Source organism: Heterocephalus glaber, unplaced genomic scaffold (genome assembly GCF_053883595.1).
Source record: "Heterocephalus glaber isolate CG9 unplaced genomic scaffold, H.glaber_assembly_v1.0 deba00001757, whole genome shotgun sequence".
Taxonomy (NCBI): domain Eukaryota; kingdom Metazoa; phylum Chordata; class Mammalia; order Rodentia; family Bathyergidae; genus Heterocephalus; species Heterocephalus glaber.
The window spans coordinates 4,873,147-4,890,713 of record NW_028258454.1 but is presented as its reverse complement, the minus strand read 5'-3'; the positions used below and the strand labels follow the sequence as shown (position 1 = coordinate 4,890,713).

The window sequence follows — 17,567 nt, the reverse complement described above, 5'->3', positions numbered from 1 at the left end:
CCCCTTTTATCTTACTCAGATTACTTAGGGTGGGTAGCATTCACACCCTTAATCCTAGTGCCCTCAGGCCTACCTCCTCAATGAATTGATCACACATTGTAGATTCAGCCACCTCCAAATAGCCTATGACTACATGATGCTTTAGGGGGACATCTAGACACAAGCCATAACATTCCACCTCTGGCACCACCAAGACTTATGTACATTCCTTTACCTCAAAGGGATCTAGTTCATCTCCAAGAGTTGACAAAGTCCTAACAGTTTCAACATTCCTGAAAAGTCCAAGTCCAAAGTCTCCTCTGAGTTTTAAGGCAAACTCTTAGCTGAAAGCCCCTGTACAAATGAAATGAAAGTTAAATACTTCCTACATTCAGTAACACAAGATAGACATTTCCATTCCAAAAGTTACAAACAGGATAGTAAGGAATGGGAACAAAGGAAGACCAAAATGCAGTACAGTAATCATTAAATCCCACAGTTCCACTACCAGCATCCTTGGCAATCTGTGGCAAGTTGTGAACTCCAAAGAGCTTGGGTGGTTCCACTCCTGTGGCACAACCAGTGATTGTAACTCCCATGGCTTCTCTCTTGGGCTGGGTCTGCTCCCTCCTTGCAGTTTTCCTCCGATTATCCATGTTCAGGGCTTCTTCAAACTTCTGGGGTCTCCTCTGCACCTTCAGATCCACACTCACAGCTTCACACACTGCCTGGCCTCCCAGGTGTTCTGAAATCTGGGTGGAAGCCTTCCTGACACCAGAACTCTTGCACTCTGTGTGCACCTCAAAATGGTACCACTTGGATGAAACCAATGTGTGTTGCCAACTGGAGCAGTAGCTTTCTTGGCTGTAGGGGTCAAGTGTCTATGAACTAAATCCCAAGGAACAATTTCCCAAGGCCACCACTGTTTGGGAACATGGCATTCTGGGGCTTTCTTCTCAAAGCAAAGTCTTTCATTTTTCAATTTTGAGGCTGCAAAGGGTGGAGTCCTGCTGCTTCTTGTGATGCCTCCAGGCCATCTTTTTTATTCTTCTGTTTCTTCTCAGCAAGCAAGATCCCCTCTACTCTATCTTTATCGTCCACAGATTTACTGCAGGTTCCTTTTTGGCCCATGTCAAACCATTTTAAATAATTCTGCTGGGATCTTTGCTCTTCATTTTCAACATAAATCTGGCTAAGTACCTCTCAAATTAGCCATATCACAACCTCAACATTAGACAGCCTTGAAATGTTTTCTGACAAATTAATTAGTCCACTGCCCTTAATGTCAGCCTTGGGCAGTCTTTTGGCACAAGCAAAATGCAGACAAACTTTCTGCCAAGCCATAACACACATCCTCTGGAGTCCATAGTGAGTGCATTCTTCACAGCAGAAACCTCCTGAGCCTGGTCTTTACCAGCAGAATTTCTTTCAGCCTTCTGATCTTCTGAGCTCTGACCAGAATCTCCCATCAAATACAGCCTCAGACATTCCAGTTCTACTTCTTCAGCTGTCATCTCCATACCTTTCCAATCCCTTCTGACAAGCTAGCTCCAAAGGTTCCTGAAACACAAAGTCAAGTACAGTCACAGCAATGATCTGACTTCTCTGGAACCAAATCCTGTCTTAGTTACTTTCCTTGTTGCTGAGACAAAATACCCAGCACCCACAAGTTAAGGGAGGAATGGTTATTTAACTCACAGTTCGTAGAGGTGTTAGTCCGTAATCTGCTGGTTCCAAGGCAGAGGGGCACAGCAGACATAGCAGACAGGCATCACAGAGGAGAAACATTTCATGGCTAATAAACAGTAGCAAAGCAACAAAGGACAGTCATAGGTCTTTCTATCCCGTATACCTAATCCAGGCTACTTAGGGCAGGTATCACTCACACCCTTAATCCTAGTGCCCTTGATCCTAACAATGTAGCGTGAGTCAATCCCAGCATCACATATTCTAGATCCAGCCACCTCTGAAAAGCTCCACCTATGACTGCATGAAGCTTTTGAGGGGACATCTAGACACCATCAATGACAGAATTTTTCCAGTAGGAAATACTACCCTGTTGCCAGGTGCAGATCCCCTTAGTTTTCTTCTACTGTTTATAGGATCTCCAGTTCTCTTATTTGATTCCTCATATTGCTAATTTGTGTTTCTCTCAAGCCCTCCCTTCCATTTAGCTAGATCTTTATCAATTTTATTGATTTTTTTAAAAGAACCAGCTTTTCTAGTCAACTGATTTGCAAAACTGTCATTTACTAACGTCTTTGTCTTAGTTATTTTTCTTGTTACTAAGACAAAATACCAACCACTCAAAGTTAAAAGAGGTTGTAGCTCACAGTTTGTCGTGGTTTCAATACATAGTTGGCTGCCTCCAAAGTAGGTTGGCACAAAGCAGTAGAGGAGAAACAGTTCAGGGCAGGCAGAGGGCAGCAAAGCATCAAGGCAGCAAGCAGTGAAGTAGTGAAACACCAACCAACAATCTTCAACAGCAGGCCTCTTTCTGTTCCTCATATTTTATCCAGACTACATGACCTTAGGACAGGTAGCACTCACACCCAGGGTGGGCCTTTCCATTATTCACACCCAGAACTATGCTAAACCAATCAAGGGACTAGTCTAGTAATCACACACCCTTAATCTCAGCATCACACACATAATTCCAGCAACACACACTCTATGTCCAGCCACTTCTGAAAAGCCCCACCTATGACCATATGAGGATTTGAGGGAACAACTAGATGTAAACCATAACATTTCTTTCTTTTTTCTTTTCTTTTTTTTTTTTTTTTTTTTTTGTACTGGGGATCGAACTCGGGACCTTGGACCATACCATTTCTTACAGGGAGCAGGAAAAGGAATGTTAAGAGACATTACCAAAAACACTGGCCCTGAGTCTCCGTTTCCTGTGAGCCAGGATGACATCTTTGAGATTTGAAAGTGGGAAATAAAGACAGAGAGCTGAGAGAAACTGAGTCTTGGGCTGATCTAAGGTGGTCTGGGCAGCAAAGCTAAAGACACCAAGGACCTCCAGTGTTTTATTTGTTACAAACATGGGAAAGAGGAACCTGGGAAACCCTTGGGACACCTGCTGGTAACAAGTATCAAGCAGGACTGTAAAATGAGGGCACTAGTATATCTTTGCTGAAGAGAACAAATGGTTAATTCAGAGGGGAAGAATTTAGTTGTGGCCAGTTGACCTTGCCGGGAAATGAACTCAACTGATTGGACTACTTCCAATGTAACACAGCCCAATTATGGAAGGGCGAGAAGCTTGTGCTACCATAGCCTGCTAATACTTGACAGAGGTGTCTGCTATAATGTCCACTATCTAATTTCCTTTTTCTTCTAATGGAGTTGAACCCAAGGCCTTCATCTTGAGTAATAACCCCAGCCTTTTAAAAAGTCCTTTATTTTGAGACAGTCTTCCTGAGTTGCTAAGTTGATTGCTTTGTGTTTAAACTTGGAATCCTCCTGCCTCAACATCTGAGAGTGCTGGGACTACAGGGATATGTCACTATGGCTGGCTTTTCCTTCTAATTTCTTAAAGTGGAATCATATTTTATCTTAGACTTTTCCTTTTTTTCTAATGTAAGCATTTAAAGCTATAATCTTCCCTCCTAAGCACTTCTTTAACTGTATTGTATACTTTTTGATATCTTATCTTTTGATATTTTATCTTTGAGTTCAAAATATTTCAGTTTCCTTTACAATTACTGCTTTGACATCTGAATTATTTAGAAGTCCAATATTTACTTTCAAAATATTTGGGATTTTCACAGATATTTTTCTGTTACTGATTTCTGATTTAGTTATGATAACATATTCTGTATGATTTCAATCTAAGTTTTTTGAAGTTTGTTTTATGAGCCAGAATAAAAACGAATATTCTATACACTCAAAAAAGTTGCACTTGTGGAGCACTATGGAAATATCAAGTACATCAGGTTTGTTGATGATCTCATTCCAATCTTCTATATACTTGCTGTATTTTTGGTCTAGTTTTTCATTACTTGTTAAGAGATGAATGTTATAATTATCCACTATAATTGTTGATCTTTCTAATTTCTCTTTCATTTTTTGCTTCACAGGTATCAGTCCTTGCTATTAGGACTGTTACATCTTCTTGGTATTGTGACTTCTTCATTATTATAAGATGTGTCACTGTCATTGAGGTCCACTCCTGTAATCCCAGCACTCAGGAGGCTGAGGCAGGAAGATTGCTACAAGTTCAAGGTTAGCCTGGAATACATAGTGAGTTCAAGATCAGCCTGAACTACCTAGTAAGACCTTGTCTCAAACAAGGAACAAAAAAGTCCTACATGTTTCATATTTTATGATTAGCACATTTGAACAGATACAATTTCTTATAACAAAACCATAGTAGGTAGGTCCATGAGATTTCCCAAAACACATACAGAGAAAGCATAGTCTTCAGATTAAAGATAATATTTTCTAACTGATAATAAAGTTCTTTTGCAGGGTTAAACACCAATATCTTGGGTAGGGCCGGGGATTTAGCTCAGTGGTTCTGCCGCCTGCCTCTAAAAAGCAAAGTCCCGAGTTGGATCCCCAGTACCCAAAAAAAAAAAAAAAAAAAAAAAAAAAAAAATCTTGGGTAAATTTCTTGGAAATCAAGTAGTCAAGACTCATTTTCATGATGACGGTGTATGAGATGAGTAAGAAAGGATATTTGTTGCAATTGAACTAGGGTTAATTTATTAGTATCTTTGAGATAAAAAATAATCTAGCTGTTATGGCTTGTGTTTAGATGCTCCCCCCAAAGCCTCATGCATTTTCAGAGGTTGGTGAATCTAAAGTGTGTGATTGATTCATGGTGCAATTAGGCCCAAGGGCACTAGAACAAGGGTGTGCGTGCTACCCATCCTAGTAGTCTGAAAAAAATAAAATGAGCAGAAAGATGCTGTTAAGGCTCCTTGTTGCTTTTGCTACAGTGTGGGCCCCATGAACTGTTTCCCCTCAGTCATGTGCTGCTCTGCCATGGAGCTAGTTGATTATGGACCTAAACCTCTACAAACTGAGCTAATTACACCCTTTCCCCTCTAACTCTGGGTGTCAGGTATTTTGTCTCAGCAGTGAGAGAAAAAGTAATTAAGACACTAGCTTCTTCTGATTTTTATGACAAGATTTAATGCTTTGCTACATCAGAGGACCTATGTCAATTTTTCTCCATTCTCTAAACAGCTAAATATTTCCTTAACATAACAGAATATATCTACCTCAGTTCCTCTGACTAACATCATGCTTAGTGGCAAAAATCTAGAGATATCTTATTAAAGATAGAAATATGACAAAGGCATTTACTGTCATTATTAATAAATAGTTTACTGAAAGTACTAGCTAATGCAGCTAGATTGGAAAAGCAGAGGTACAAAACTTGGAAAGAAGTGGGTAAAACTCACTATTTCAATGATATGCTAGTGTTCCTAGAAACCAAAGAATATGGCAAGTTAGTAAGGTAATGAAGTAAAATAGGAACATGCAGAAAATAACCTTTTCATGTATAAACAATCTACCATGGATAATACCTACATTCAGATTAGCCAGTTATAGACCAATGCTGAAAGACAGCCTGGCTATGCCAAATTGGATTCTGATGCAATTGAGTGCATCATTCAAAGTGGCCATTTCCTGACCTCAAACATCCCTCACAGACAGCTTTGTGGTCAGCTCTCCTCTTCCTAGCATCTAATCCTGTGCCCTTCCTTAGAAATTCTGAAGAGGAGCTGGGTGTGGTGGCCACACCTGTAATCCCAGCACACTGGAGGCTGAGGAAGGAGGATCACTGCAAGTTCAAGGCCAGCCTGGATAACATAGGGAGACTGTCTCCAAAAATACAAAATGAACAAATAAATAAATACAAAAGAAGAAATTCAGAAGTAGTAAAACAGACCCTTTCTTTAAATATACGGAAAAGACAGGTGGTATGATATTTTACTGATTCTGTCAACTTGAATGAGACATGCCCAACTCAATTGGATCAACATAGGGTGGCAAGACCCTCCCTACACCCACCCTAGGGTGGATTGTTGCCTGAGTGGTATAAATGGGAATGAAGAAGGAAGGCTTGATTCTGCTTCTTCCAGGAGCTCCAGTCCTCACTTGCACCTTGGACATTGTATCCTGGCTTCCAGCACAGAACCTTCAGGCCAAGAAGACTCTGATATGGACTTGAACAGGATGAAACACTGAGCTCCAGGCCTTCAAGTGGATCCTTTGGGTCTCCAGCTGGAGACAGCCCTTTTGGACTCTCCCACACTTGATCCTGTGGGCAGGCACTGTAAGTCAATCTTGTAAATTTTTATATATTTGTATATCTTGCATTAAATCTGTTTTGCTAGCAAGCACTGACTGATGCAGGTACCGTTCTTTGGCCTATAAGAAATAGACTCCTTGACCGAAGCTGACTTAGAAAGATAAGTGACAAGGGCTGGGGATTTAGCTCAGTGGTTCTGCCACCTGCCTTGCAAGTGCAAGGTCCCAAGTTTGATCCCCAGGACCAATACAAAAAATTTTAAAAAAAGAAAGAAAGATAAGTGACAGTTATTGATCCCTTGGATAAGCAGTGCTATTTTAGCCAATTTAGACATTTCTATTAGAAAACAATAAGGAAACCTATTAGATATCCCTGTGGACATTCACATAGAAGGTGAGCTCCAGGTTTGGAATGATGTCACCAAGGACATCTTTATGGGACTCTTAGCTGTCCTTAACAGCAGTTCTCTTCCATTGTGGGGGGCAAGCTTGCTCTTCCCTTAGGTGCACTTCTCCTTTAGCTGCTATCCTTCACTGTATGGTGACAGACCTGTGTCAGCAGGGTGAAGACCCAAGCTAGGGAATCTTCTAGAAGGCTTGCTGTGAATGCTGCATATGTAAATAAGGGACCCAGATCCCACCCTTCCTGATTTTAGTTGCTCCTGGGTGCCATGTCTGTCCTCAAAAATGCAACAGTATCCACTGGAGAGCCTGGAGCAGGGAAGCTACCCCACCAGGCCAGGCTGCACTCATGTTGGTGGTTTGATAGCCCTGGAGGACAGTAAAGCAAATTGTTCCAGCCCATTGGAGTGCAAGCAGAAGGGGTGGGGGAAGGGGGAGCAACAGACAGCCACTAGCCAAGTCATCACCTCCTATGGCCAGAGTAGGGACAAAAGAGAGAGTCACTTTGTCTGTCTCACGTTCTCAGCAAAGATTATGCCCCTTCAGACTCCAAGCTCCCTGTGGAGAATATGGTGCTGTATGCTAAAGATGGAGCTGGAAAAATGAGCTTAATAAGACCCAGATTACAAGGGCCTCTGTAAATTTTCAGTGGGCTCCGTTTCTCTGAAGCTCACCCTAGTTACTCATGTCATAGCCTTGTATTATTTAGGAATCTTAATGGCAATGGGCAGGTGTTGTTAGAGAACTTATAGACTGAGCCCAGCACAGTGGCACATTCCTCTAATCCCAGCATTCTTGGGGGCTTAGGCGAAAGGACTGCAAGCTCCAGCCCAGCCTAGGCAGTCCAGTGAGTTAGTGAGACCCTATCTCAAAATTAAAAACAAAAAAATTAAAAGGACAGCAGATGTAACTCGGTGTGGAGGCCCTGGATTCGATCCCCTGTATCACCAAAAAACAAAACAAAATCCACTCTGTCATTTTACATCATCAAAAAGGAGATTTTTTTTTTTTTTTTTAGTTTTTTGAGTCAGGGTCTTGCTGTGTAGTACAGGCTGCCCTTGAACTTGAAGCAATCACCGTGCCTCAGCCTCCTGCGTGCTGGGATTACGGGCGTGCACCACCACACCCAGCAGAAAGGAGACATTTTAAAGGAAATATTTCTCCCAGTGATGGACAAATTATCTAGAAGCTTCTGATATACTCAAAAGTCTTGGTGAATCAATTTCTAAATACTTGTTTTTTAAATCTCCAAATTAGGTTCTCTGCCTTCTGACTGCCTTGCCATCCTCCCTGTTTTGGAGTTGCTGACTGAACTGAAATCTCTACCAACTGGTAAAGAAAGAACAGAAATCTTTGCCCTGTGACTGTGGGAACCTTGTTTAACTTTCAAACTGGCAGTTTCAAGGGTACCAAGTACTCCACCTCCAGCAGAAATGTGGCGTGGCCCCATAGCTGAGAGCTGGTGCTCTACCCACATCAAAGTAATGAAATTGTCCTACACCTGGAGCATCAATAACTTTAGCTTTTTCCAATCGCAGATGAGTGAATCCTTTCAAAGTTCAACCTTTTCATCTGCAGCTAATGATAAACTGAAATGGTGTTTACAAGTAAAACCAAGGGGACTCAGTGAAGAAAGCAAAGATTACTTGTCCCTTTACCTGTTACTGGTCAGCTGTCCAAAGAGTGAAGCTTGGGCAAAATTCAAATTCTCCATTCTGAATGCCAAGGGAGAGGAAAGCAGAAGTATGGAGAGTCCACGAGCTTGTAGATTTGTGCAAGGCAAAGACTGGGGATTCAGAAAATTCATCCACAGAAATATTCTTTTGGATGAGGCCAAAGGACTTCTCCCTAATGACAAGCTCACCCTCTTCTGTGAGATTAATGTGGCACAAGACTGTGTCAACATTTCTGGCCAGAATACCATGAACCTGGTGAAGATTCCTGAGTGCCAGTTGGGAGATGAGCTAGGAGGGCTGTGGGAGAGTTCCCGGTTCACAGACTGCTGCTTCTGTGTGGCTGGCCAGGAATTCCAGGCTCACAAAGCGATCTTAGCAGCTCGTTCTCCAGTTTTTAATGCCATGTTTGAACATGAAATGCAGGAGAGCAAAAAGAATCTAGTTGAAATCAATGATGTGGAGCCTGAAGTTTTTAAGGAAATGATGTGTTTCATTTACACCGGGAAGGCACCAAACCTCCACAGAATGGCCTATGATCTGCTGGCAGCTGCTGACAAGTATGCCCTGGAGCGCCTGAAGACGATGTGTGAGGATGCCCTCTGCAGCAACCTCTCTGTGGAGAATGCTGTGGAAATCCTCATCCTGGCTGATCTACACAGCGCACATCAGTTGAAAACTCAGGCAGTAGATTTCATCAACTATCGTGTTTCTGACATCCTGGAGACCTCTGAGTGGAAGTTCATGGTGGCATCATACCCTCACTTGGTGGCTGAAGCCTATGCCTCTCTGGCTTCTGTGCAGTGCCCTTTGCTGGGGCCCCCATGCAAGCGCCTGAAGCAGTCCTAAGACCCTACCTGTTGTAAGACTCCATTTATTTTCCCCAAGCATTGGCCTCTGAACACCAAGTAGAGAGGGCAATCTGTGGAGCTTTCACTCTGCTGTGGGGAATGACTGCATTGTTCCCCTGTAGGGATAGACGGGACCCCCCTCTGTAAGGTCAGAAAAAGGACACAGGCCCTTTAGAATTTAGGAGAAGAGTAACTTCTGCAATGTTCCAAGAATGTAACTTACAGCCAAAGAGCATCTGGATTTTGTAACATAGTCCACCCAAATTATTGCAACATTGAATCCCTAGGGAGACAGACCAACTGATGGGGTGTGACTGCCCCCCAGAGGGAGGGACCGCATCCTCAACCCCATTAAAAAGGACCGCTGGCCTTCCTCAGTGTCAACCTGCTCTGGGGCCCCCCACTCATTGGAGTGCTTTTGTATCTCTCTCTCTTTTTTTCTGTAAATAAACTTTATTCTTACTTTGTGCTGTTGTCTGATTCCTCTTCCTCTTTCTAAGCCAGAGAGACAGAAAAGCCTGGGAAAATTCAAGGCTGGGCTGGTTACCCCAGACCCACCCAGTGACATGGCACCCCAGACTTTAAAGCGACACTAACTTAAGGAACAGAGGAAGGGAAAGGCCCAGGACTCAGGGCTGCTGGACCAAAGGAAAACCCTCTGCAGTACCTCTGTGCTCCCTTTGGCCTAGCCCAGTCTGACACCAGAGTGCAGTTTAGGCAACAGTTCAGCACATCCCAGTGGTGGTACTGTGAGAAACTACCTGCCTCTGACAGCAGAGGCATCCTCATGTGCCTGGAGCAAAAGAAGGGGAAAAAAGAAAAAGATGTTCAGTTTTCAGAGAAGGGTAATGGAAAAAAAAAATGTTTGCAGAATCAGTTTGTGTATTCCAGGTGTATTTATGTTGAGAGAAACATATTCTGGTCCTTCCAACTGTGCTAAAACTTGGATGTTTGTGGAAACGCAACACCACTGTACAGTATCAGAAGTGCTCTCTCACTGTTAGCACTTACTACTTGGAAGAACAGAATACCCCCTTTTATGCTCTCATGAAAAGTGAGGAGTGAAGGGAAAGGGACACGAGGCTATTCCTTGCAGAAAATGAGTGTTCTGATGATTGTGGGTTTCGGAAAAATCTATTAGTGGTGAAAACTAGGAAAAATAACTCACCCAGAATTCATGCATCTTGAAAAGAACCATGTTTTTTAGATATTGGGGAAATGTTTTTTGCCATTGTTCCCCCTGATTTTATTTCTCTCCTCTCTCCTTCCCTTTTGTTAAAAAAATACAGAAAAAAGGAAACACAAGACAAAAGCAGAAAGAAAAGAAAAATGGAAATTTGATTATCAATTGCTGTATGAAAAAAAAAAAAATCACAGCCCAGATCACTCAGCTGTCCACACCTGACATGCCACCTGTGTGGGAGGAACCAGCCCCTGGCCTTCTGATTAGCGCCTCTTCCTACAGGGCGAACTTCCAAATGTTAATTTTTTCTTTTTGAAAATATAAATAATTATTTTTTTTAAAACCCACTACAAATTAAAAAATACAGAATTCAATCCCTAGCACAAACAAACAAAAAACTGAGAAACTGAAAATTCCTCCTGATAAAAGAAATGAAGCAGAGTGCATTAGAGAGTTGCAAGAATATGTAGAGCCAGGAAAAGACTTCCTAGCTTCTACTCAGAGTACAAATTTGTGTCACGGTGTCTCAGTGTCAAGTTGGTACTTGCTTTCATAGAAATAGAAATAAAACTCAAGCACAAATTGACAGAAAAAAAGCTTTAATTGCAAAGCTACAGGAAAGTCAGGAAAGGACTCCAGCTTAGGTGGCTGGAGGGGGCGGGCTCACTGACACAGTGTCCAGATTGGCCCACTGGGAAGGAAGGGAGGCCAGCTTTCAAGGACTAGCTGGTGGGCTGGAGTCTGCTTGATCATTATCTCGTCCTGGTGTCATAGCTCTGGAATCTGTATGGCTGAGGGATGGTTCCACCTCCAGGAAAGGACTGTCTCTCTCTGTGGTGGTCCCAAGTCATGTGAGGCACTGCCTTTCAACCATCAATAGCAAAAGATAATTTTGAAGTTATCACCTGTTTGAATGATCATACACGAGAAAAAAATATGGCCAAACAGGAACAGGTTTATCTTTTAGCAAAGAAGCCACCAATTGTACTTGGATGGCCTGTAGTGTTCTTACTAAGGTTCCCGGGAGGCTCCCCTAAACACCAAACAGGTCTGTGTCCAATCCAGTATTCCATGTCACCCATCCTTGAGCTAGAAGTGAAGGCATCTTGTTACATTTTTCAACATTTAGTTGAATCAATCAGACAAACTAGCTTTCCAGGTGGCCCAGGTTTGGATAGTGGTAGTAGCACAGCTGGAAACAAGGAAGTTGAGGGAGCCATTCCCTTTCCTTCATGCAACTATAAACACAACACCACCCTAGAGATTATGTTTAAATTTACGAGGTCGTGATGCCCAAGGTGGCAAATCATGGACACTAGTGAGAGAGAATGGGAGTCACCTGGAGTCAGAGATGTCTGCCCACAATGGGAGGCATCTGGATTAGAGTTTTCTGACACTTTAAATACTGGAAGCCTGCATTGTCAAAGGCTCCTCTTCCTCCTCCTTATTCCTCTTGCCCTTCTGCCTGTTCCCTCTGCTACTGTGCTGTGATCTTCAATAAACATAGCTAATTACTATGAAGTGTATGCTTGGTGATCCTTTCCTTGTTGTGCACAAGAATCTGAACTATTTTTGGCCCATTTAATTGTAACAGTAGTGCTTGGGGTGGGGCTAGAGGTGGAAGCCATAGTTTCCCGCTATCCCTCTGTCATGCCAGAAGCCTGGCTTACCAGGCATTCACGTGGAAAGAGAATTACATTGAAAACAGTTCAAATTCCCTACAGCAACTACATTTTCTTCCATGGAAGGAGGAGCTTCTACAATGTACCAAATAAAGGCATTTATTCAGTTTTCTAAACAGTGCAAATTTCCCTCCATTTTTTTGTTCAAAAGTGGAGGTAAGGAGCTAGAATTCTTTCAGACCCACTACATTTATGTCTGTGTGTGTGTGTGTGTAGTTGCCCATTTTTGTAAAAGGAGCTATACAGAATAAAACTTATTTCATGCTATACAGGACTGCTATTTGCAATGCCATTTTGTACAAGAAAGTAATTTTGGATTTTAGAAATCTCAAAATTTACAGAACTGATCTATGACCAGGTGATCATATTCTAAAGACTCTTCAAAACATAAAACGTCTAAGGAAGGGCAGAAAAATATGCAATTTGAGTATTATACTGATAATGGGAGTTGAAGTTTAGGTTAGTTATGGCTATTAAAACTACAAAAACATCATGTTAGGTCTGCCAAAAGAGAATATAATCAATTGTAAGATCTCACACAAAATAAATGTAGCACCCCACATGGACTATGCTAAGAACACTATCAGAGTTTGGTACACTAGCCAATGTCTCTGTGGGTGAGCCTGCAAGATGTTGTTAAGGTGTAACTTAGAAATATTCATCAAGATGTTCATTTAACTGAGAAGTAAGAGCACTAAATATGTGAAAGAACAATGAGATTAAAATGTAGAGATAGCAGTTTTTGGACTTGTACATGTGTATATATTATATATTAATACATATGTATTTATAAATATGGCACTGCCATACTTGTCTTTGTGACTTCCCACTGTAATCAATTAAACATTTCATACAAAAAAGAAAAATATCATACTCTGTGGAAAACATTGCAGCCTTTATCTCTTTGAAAGGTTAAGCAGTCAGTAGTCGATACCAAATAAATCAACATTGCCCCATGGATGTCTACTTTGTTTTTGTTTATTTTTATTATTTATTTTTATTTTGGGTGGCTATTTCTTTTCTCCACTTTGTTTTTTAATAGTACATATTTGTCATACATATTGATCACATTCATCGAAGGGAATTTGTACCTGTACAGAATATATTTTAATTATTCTTTTTCCCCCATTCCTCTCCCTTCCCTTCAATCCTTCTTCCCCTCCCCATTTATGAAAGCTTTGTTTCCATTTGTTCTTTACTTTCTCTTTTTTTTTTTTTACCTTTTCCCTTCCTTCTATTCCCCCACCCCCTCCCTGTTGCCCTTCCCATTTGAACATGTTTTTCCTACTTCCTAATATCTACCCTCTATTCTGCTCCTTATTTACCCTTTGCATTTCTCACCCAAGAGAAACAACATGATATTTATACTTCTGTTGTTCTGGATGACCGAGTTTGAACAATAGAGATGCACCACACTCTGTGCCAGATTCAAGCCCATTTATTATAGCAGGCAGATGAGCAGGGGCTAGCACCCAGAAAGTTTTCTCAGCAAGGGAAGTGGTTTGATTTCTCCTTTTAAATTGTGCTTTCAGTTGGGGAGAGCTCAGGGGAGAGGAAGCACAATCTTACAGAAGCAGAACCATGCCAGGTTAGTGAGGGGAACAAGGAAGTTTCACACACGCTAGGTGAGCTACAAAACATCCTGCAACTGCAGCAAGTTTACTGCCAAGCAGGGTGTGGGGGTTTTGGGTGCTTTGTTCAAGTGCAAGCACTTTGTTCAAGCACAAGTACAAAATGGCATTGAGGCACAGATGGAGCTGGGTTGGGTATCACACTGTGTCCGATTTATTTCACTTAATTTAGGGTCATGAGGTGCATCCATTTTCCTACAGATGACTCAAATTTATTCTTCTTTATGGCAGAGTAGTACTCCATTGTCTATATATACACTATATTTTCTTAATTGGAATCCTATTTCTTCATTTCCTTCATGTGGGAAGCATTCAATGAGTTCTAATAGTGCAAGCACATCAAAATCTGATTAGTTTTTATTATTTATTCATATAAGAATAATTTTGCCTGGCTTGGTTGCACAAACCTGTAAATCGGGCTACTAGGGAGGCTGAGGCAGGAAGTTCCCAAGTTTGAAGGCCAGCCTGGATAACTTAGCTAGACCCTTTCTCAAATTAAAAACATAAAAAGGGCTGCGTTCAGCACTCCCTGGGTTCAGTCCCCAGTACCACCAAAAAGCAACGCAAACAGCAACAAAAGAAGCACCACAACAAAACCAAGCCATTCTGAGGATTCAGAATTTAATGGTAGGCTTTTTATGATAATGTGCTCGTTTAGGAAGTGCACTCCAAAGTGATGGAATGTATGCATGGCAACCTTTTTGTGTGACAAGAAATGAACTTCTTGTCAAAGTATTTTTTTTTTTTTTTGGTACCGGGGATCGAACTCGGGTCCTTGCGCTTGCTAGGCAGGCGGCAGAACCACTGAGCTAAATCCCCGGCCCCAGGTCAAAGTTTTATAGTATGTGTACTATATCACTGCCAATAAGGTACAGATATGTGATCTTTCTCCCCACTGAGAGAGATGTCTGATCAAGAATTCAAAGGCCTCTCACTGCCTTAGACTAAGCTTGTTTAGTTCTAGACTCATCGGAGGAAAGGTACTTGGATTTCAAGTCTGACTTTTAAAACGTGAATGACGATAACACTATTGATGATGACAGCCAAATGATCAAGATGAAAAAGTGCCTGACACATCCTCATAATAAACTTACAAAGTAAATGATATAGTGGCAATTGGGCTAAAAGCACGCTGGCAGGGAAAGGGATCAGAAAGAAAGCAAGAAAAAAAAAGGGAAAAAAAGGCAGGGACTGGAGGAGGTAAACCCTTTCCTCAGCGAGTCCTGAGAAATCACAGCCAGGCAGCCTAGGTACTTCAGCCCCACACCACCAGCCCCGGAGCGGGCTAGCATTGAGAACCCAGGTGTGGCCAGAGAGGCCCTTCAAGTGTCAAAGCTCTGGGCCCATGCGGAGGCGACGACACTGTCTCCAGTACTCTAGCGGGCAGGGCATCTCCCCGACGCCCCACCAGGCGGGGCTCTTGTGCTTTCCGCAACTGGGCTCTGCTATAGCCCACAGGTTACACTTCCTGGGCAGAGAGACTCTCTGAGTCTCCCTGGCCCTAGAAGTCCTTGTTCCGGAGGTTGGGCGGCCGCTGCCGAGGGTGTCCTTCAGGGGTCACCTTCTAGCAGTGAGCACGCCCACCCGGGGGACCAGGGTGGCCCGCACCTTGCAGTGCCACACCCTGGTGTTTCCAGGAAGGAATGTTCGGGCTCCGTGGATATCAGTGTCTATCAGCATGCTGTGTGTAATTTCAAATAATTGTGTAGTGCTTTAAAAAATTAGTAGCTTTACTCACATATTGGTCATATACTGCATAGAATTCTTCCATTTAGAATTTACAGTAACTTAGTGCATTCATAAACCACGCGTCGTTAATACAAACATCACCACAATTTTAGAACATTTTCATGACCCCCAAAATAAACCCTGTCTGTACCCATTTATCAGTCTTCTGATTTTCCCACCTCTACTCCCCACCCCAAACCCTAAGCAACTATGTATAGTATAGTATTGCTATACTATATACTATGTAATTTGCCTGGCTTGGATAATTCATATAAATGGAATCATATGATACATAATTTTTCCTGCTGGCTTTTTCTATCTAACATTCACGTTCATCCTGTTGTAACATGTATCAGTGCTTCATTTCGTTTTATTGCTGGAAAATATTTCATGTAGGGATTTACCACTGTCTATTGGTCAGTGATGGACTTTTGGATTGTTTCGGACTTTTGGATTGTTTCGAACTTTTGGCTATTATGAATAATGTTATGAACATTAGTGTACAAGTTTTTGTGTGGACAACATGTTTTCATTTCTCTTGGTTATAAACCTAGGGGTGGAATTGCTGGGTTATATGATAACTCTGCGTTTAACATTTTGAGGAACTGCCAGACTGCTTTTCAAAGTGGTTGCATCATTTTGCATCCACACTAGCATGTATTAGGATTCTGATTTTTTTCATTCCTAGCCAATGCTTGTTGCTGTCTGTCTTTTTGGTTCAATTAAGCCATCTTTTTGTGGATATAAAGTATGTGTCATTGAGGTTTTGATTTGTATGATTCTGATGGCTGAGGATGTTCCCTGTATTTATTGCTCATTTATATATCTTCTTTAAAAAAATGCATATTCAGATCCTTTGTCCATTTTTAAATTAGGGTTTTTTTTATTATTGAGGGTGCAAGTGTTCTATATATATTTGGGATGCAAGTCAATGAACAGATATGTGACAGTCTTTCGGATTGTGGTATAGTTCCTTAAAATGAAAAAGGCATGAAATTAGTTCTTACTCTCCCTGGGAATCTCATGATAGGTGTGTGGGGGAATATTTAGAGAATGATATTTCCAATATCTTTTATGTGGAAAGCCCAGGTCCAGGAAAAAAATGTAAAAACTTTGAGGGGAATATAGTTCATGTAATTTGTCTATTCTTCATAGAGTCTTGTCTTTTCTTACTGATTAGTAGTACTTTCTGTAAGGATATTAACTCACTGAATGTTAGAAATGTGATAGATAATTTCAGTATACTTGCTTATTGGCTTTGTTTAATATCTTTACTATTTCTAATGTTTCACATATTTGTGTAGTCTAGTGTTATGGCCTGTGTCTAGATGTCCCCCAAGGCCTCATGCAGTCATAGGTGGGGCTTTTTCAGAGGTGGCTGGATCTAGAGTGTGTGATACGGAGATTGATTCATGGTGCAACACTGGGATCAAGGGAACTAGGATTAAGAGTTTGAGTGTTACCCTCCTTAAGTTGTCTGCATAAGATAAAAGGGGCAGAAAGGCACTGTTAAGATCCATTATTGCTTTGCTACCTTCTGTCTGCCGTGAACTGTTGCCCCTCTGCCATGTGCCACCCTGCCTCGGAGTCAAGCATTTATGGGCTGAAACCTCTACAAACTGTGAGCTAAGTAAACTTTTCCTTCTTTAACTTGGGTGTTGGGTATTTTGTCTTAGCAACAAAATAAAAGTAACTAAGACATCCCAATTGCTAATCTCTAACTTTAAAAGGTTTCTGTGTGGTAGTTTTGGGTAATGTTCAGGTCTGTTTCTCATATGGACTCTCACTTGGTAATTTGTCTTCTTGTGGTTTTGGGGGGCTCCTTGTGGCATTTGTCACTGACCAGTGCATTGTCGAGGTCCCAACATGGATCTGGATGCTTTGGATATCTTGGAAGTTTTGTATCACACAGATTCTTGTGTGACTTCCTCCACACCCAGCAAATAGCAAGTTTACATAAATGCTAAGCACACAACTTTGCCACTTTATGCCCCAGCTTTGTGAGGAAGACAAAACACAATAGAATAAAAAAGGCCTTTTCCTTTCATCTGATCTACCTGTACTACAAACAAAGTGATTGAATTTTTGTGTGCCTTGGGATCATTTTGAAACCTTTCCCTGTCCATATTTAAAATCATATTATGACCGTTTTAATATCATTTGGGCCT

General features: G+C 41.6%; 1 protein-coding gene and 1 pseudogene across 6 annotated transcripts in view; both read left to right on the top strand.

The window, feature by feature from the left end:
* The window catches only part of LOC101705290 (ceramide transfer protein-like), an 82,978-nt gene extending 65,814 nt beyond the window's left edge, over positions 1-17,164 (top strand). Inside the window, exons 3-4 of one of the 5 annotated variants that reach the window (XM_087201208.1) lie at positions 4,065-4,209; positions 10,465-17,164. In XM_087201208.1, coding sequence (XP_087057334.1) covers positions 4,065-4,209; positions 10,465-10,580 — 261 coding nt within the window. In that variant the 3' untranslated portion in view covers positions 10,581-17,164. The other 4 variants (XM_087201205.1, XM_087201209.1, XM_087201210.1 and 1 more) reach the window with 4 other exon arrangements.
* Positions 6,089-9,642, top strand: LOC147821244 (speckle-type POZ protein pseudogene; annotated as a pseudogene). The gene is made up of 2 exons (XR_015447394.1): positions 6,089-6,274; positions 7,909-9,642. The product of XR_015447394.1 is annotated as a speckle-type POZ protein pseudogene (transcript).
* Positions 17,165-17,567: the final 403 nt, after the last annotated feature.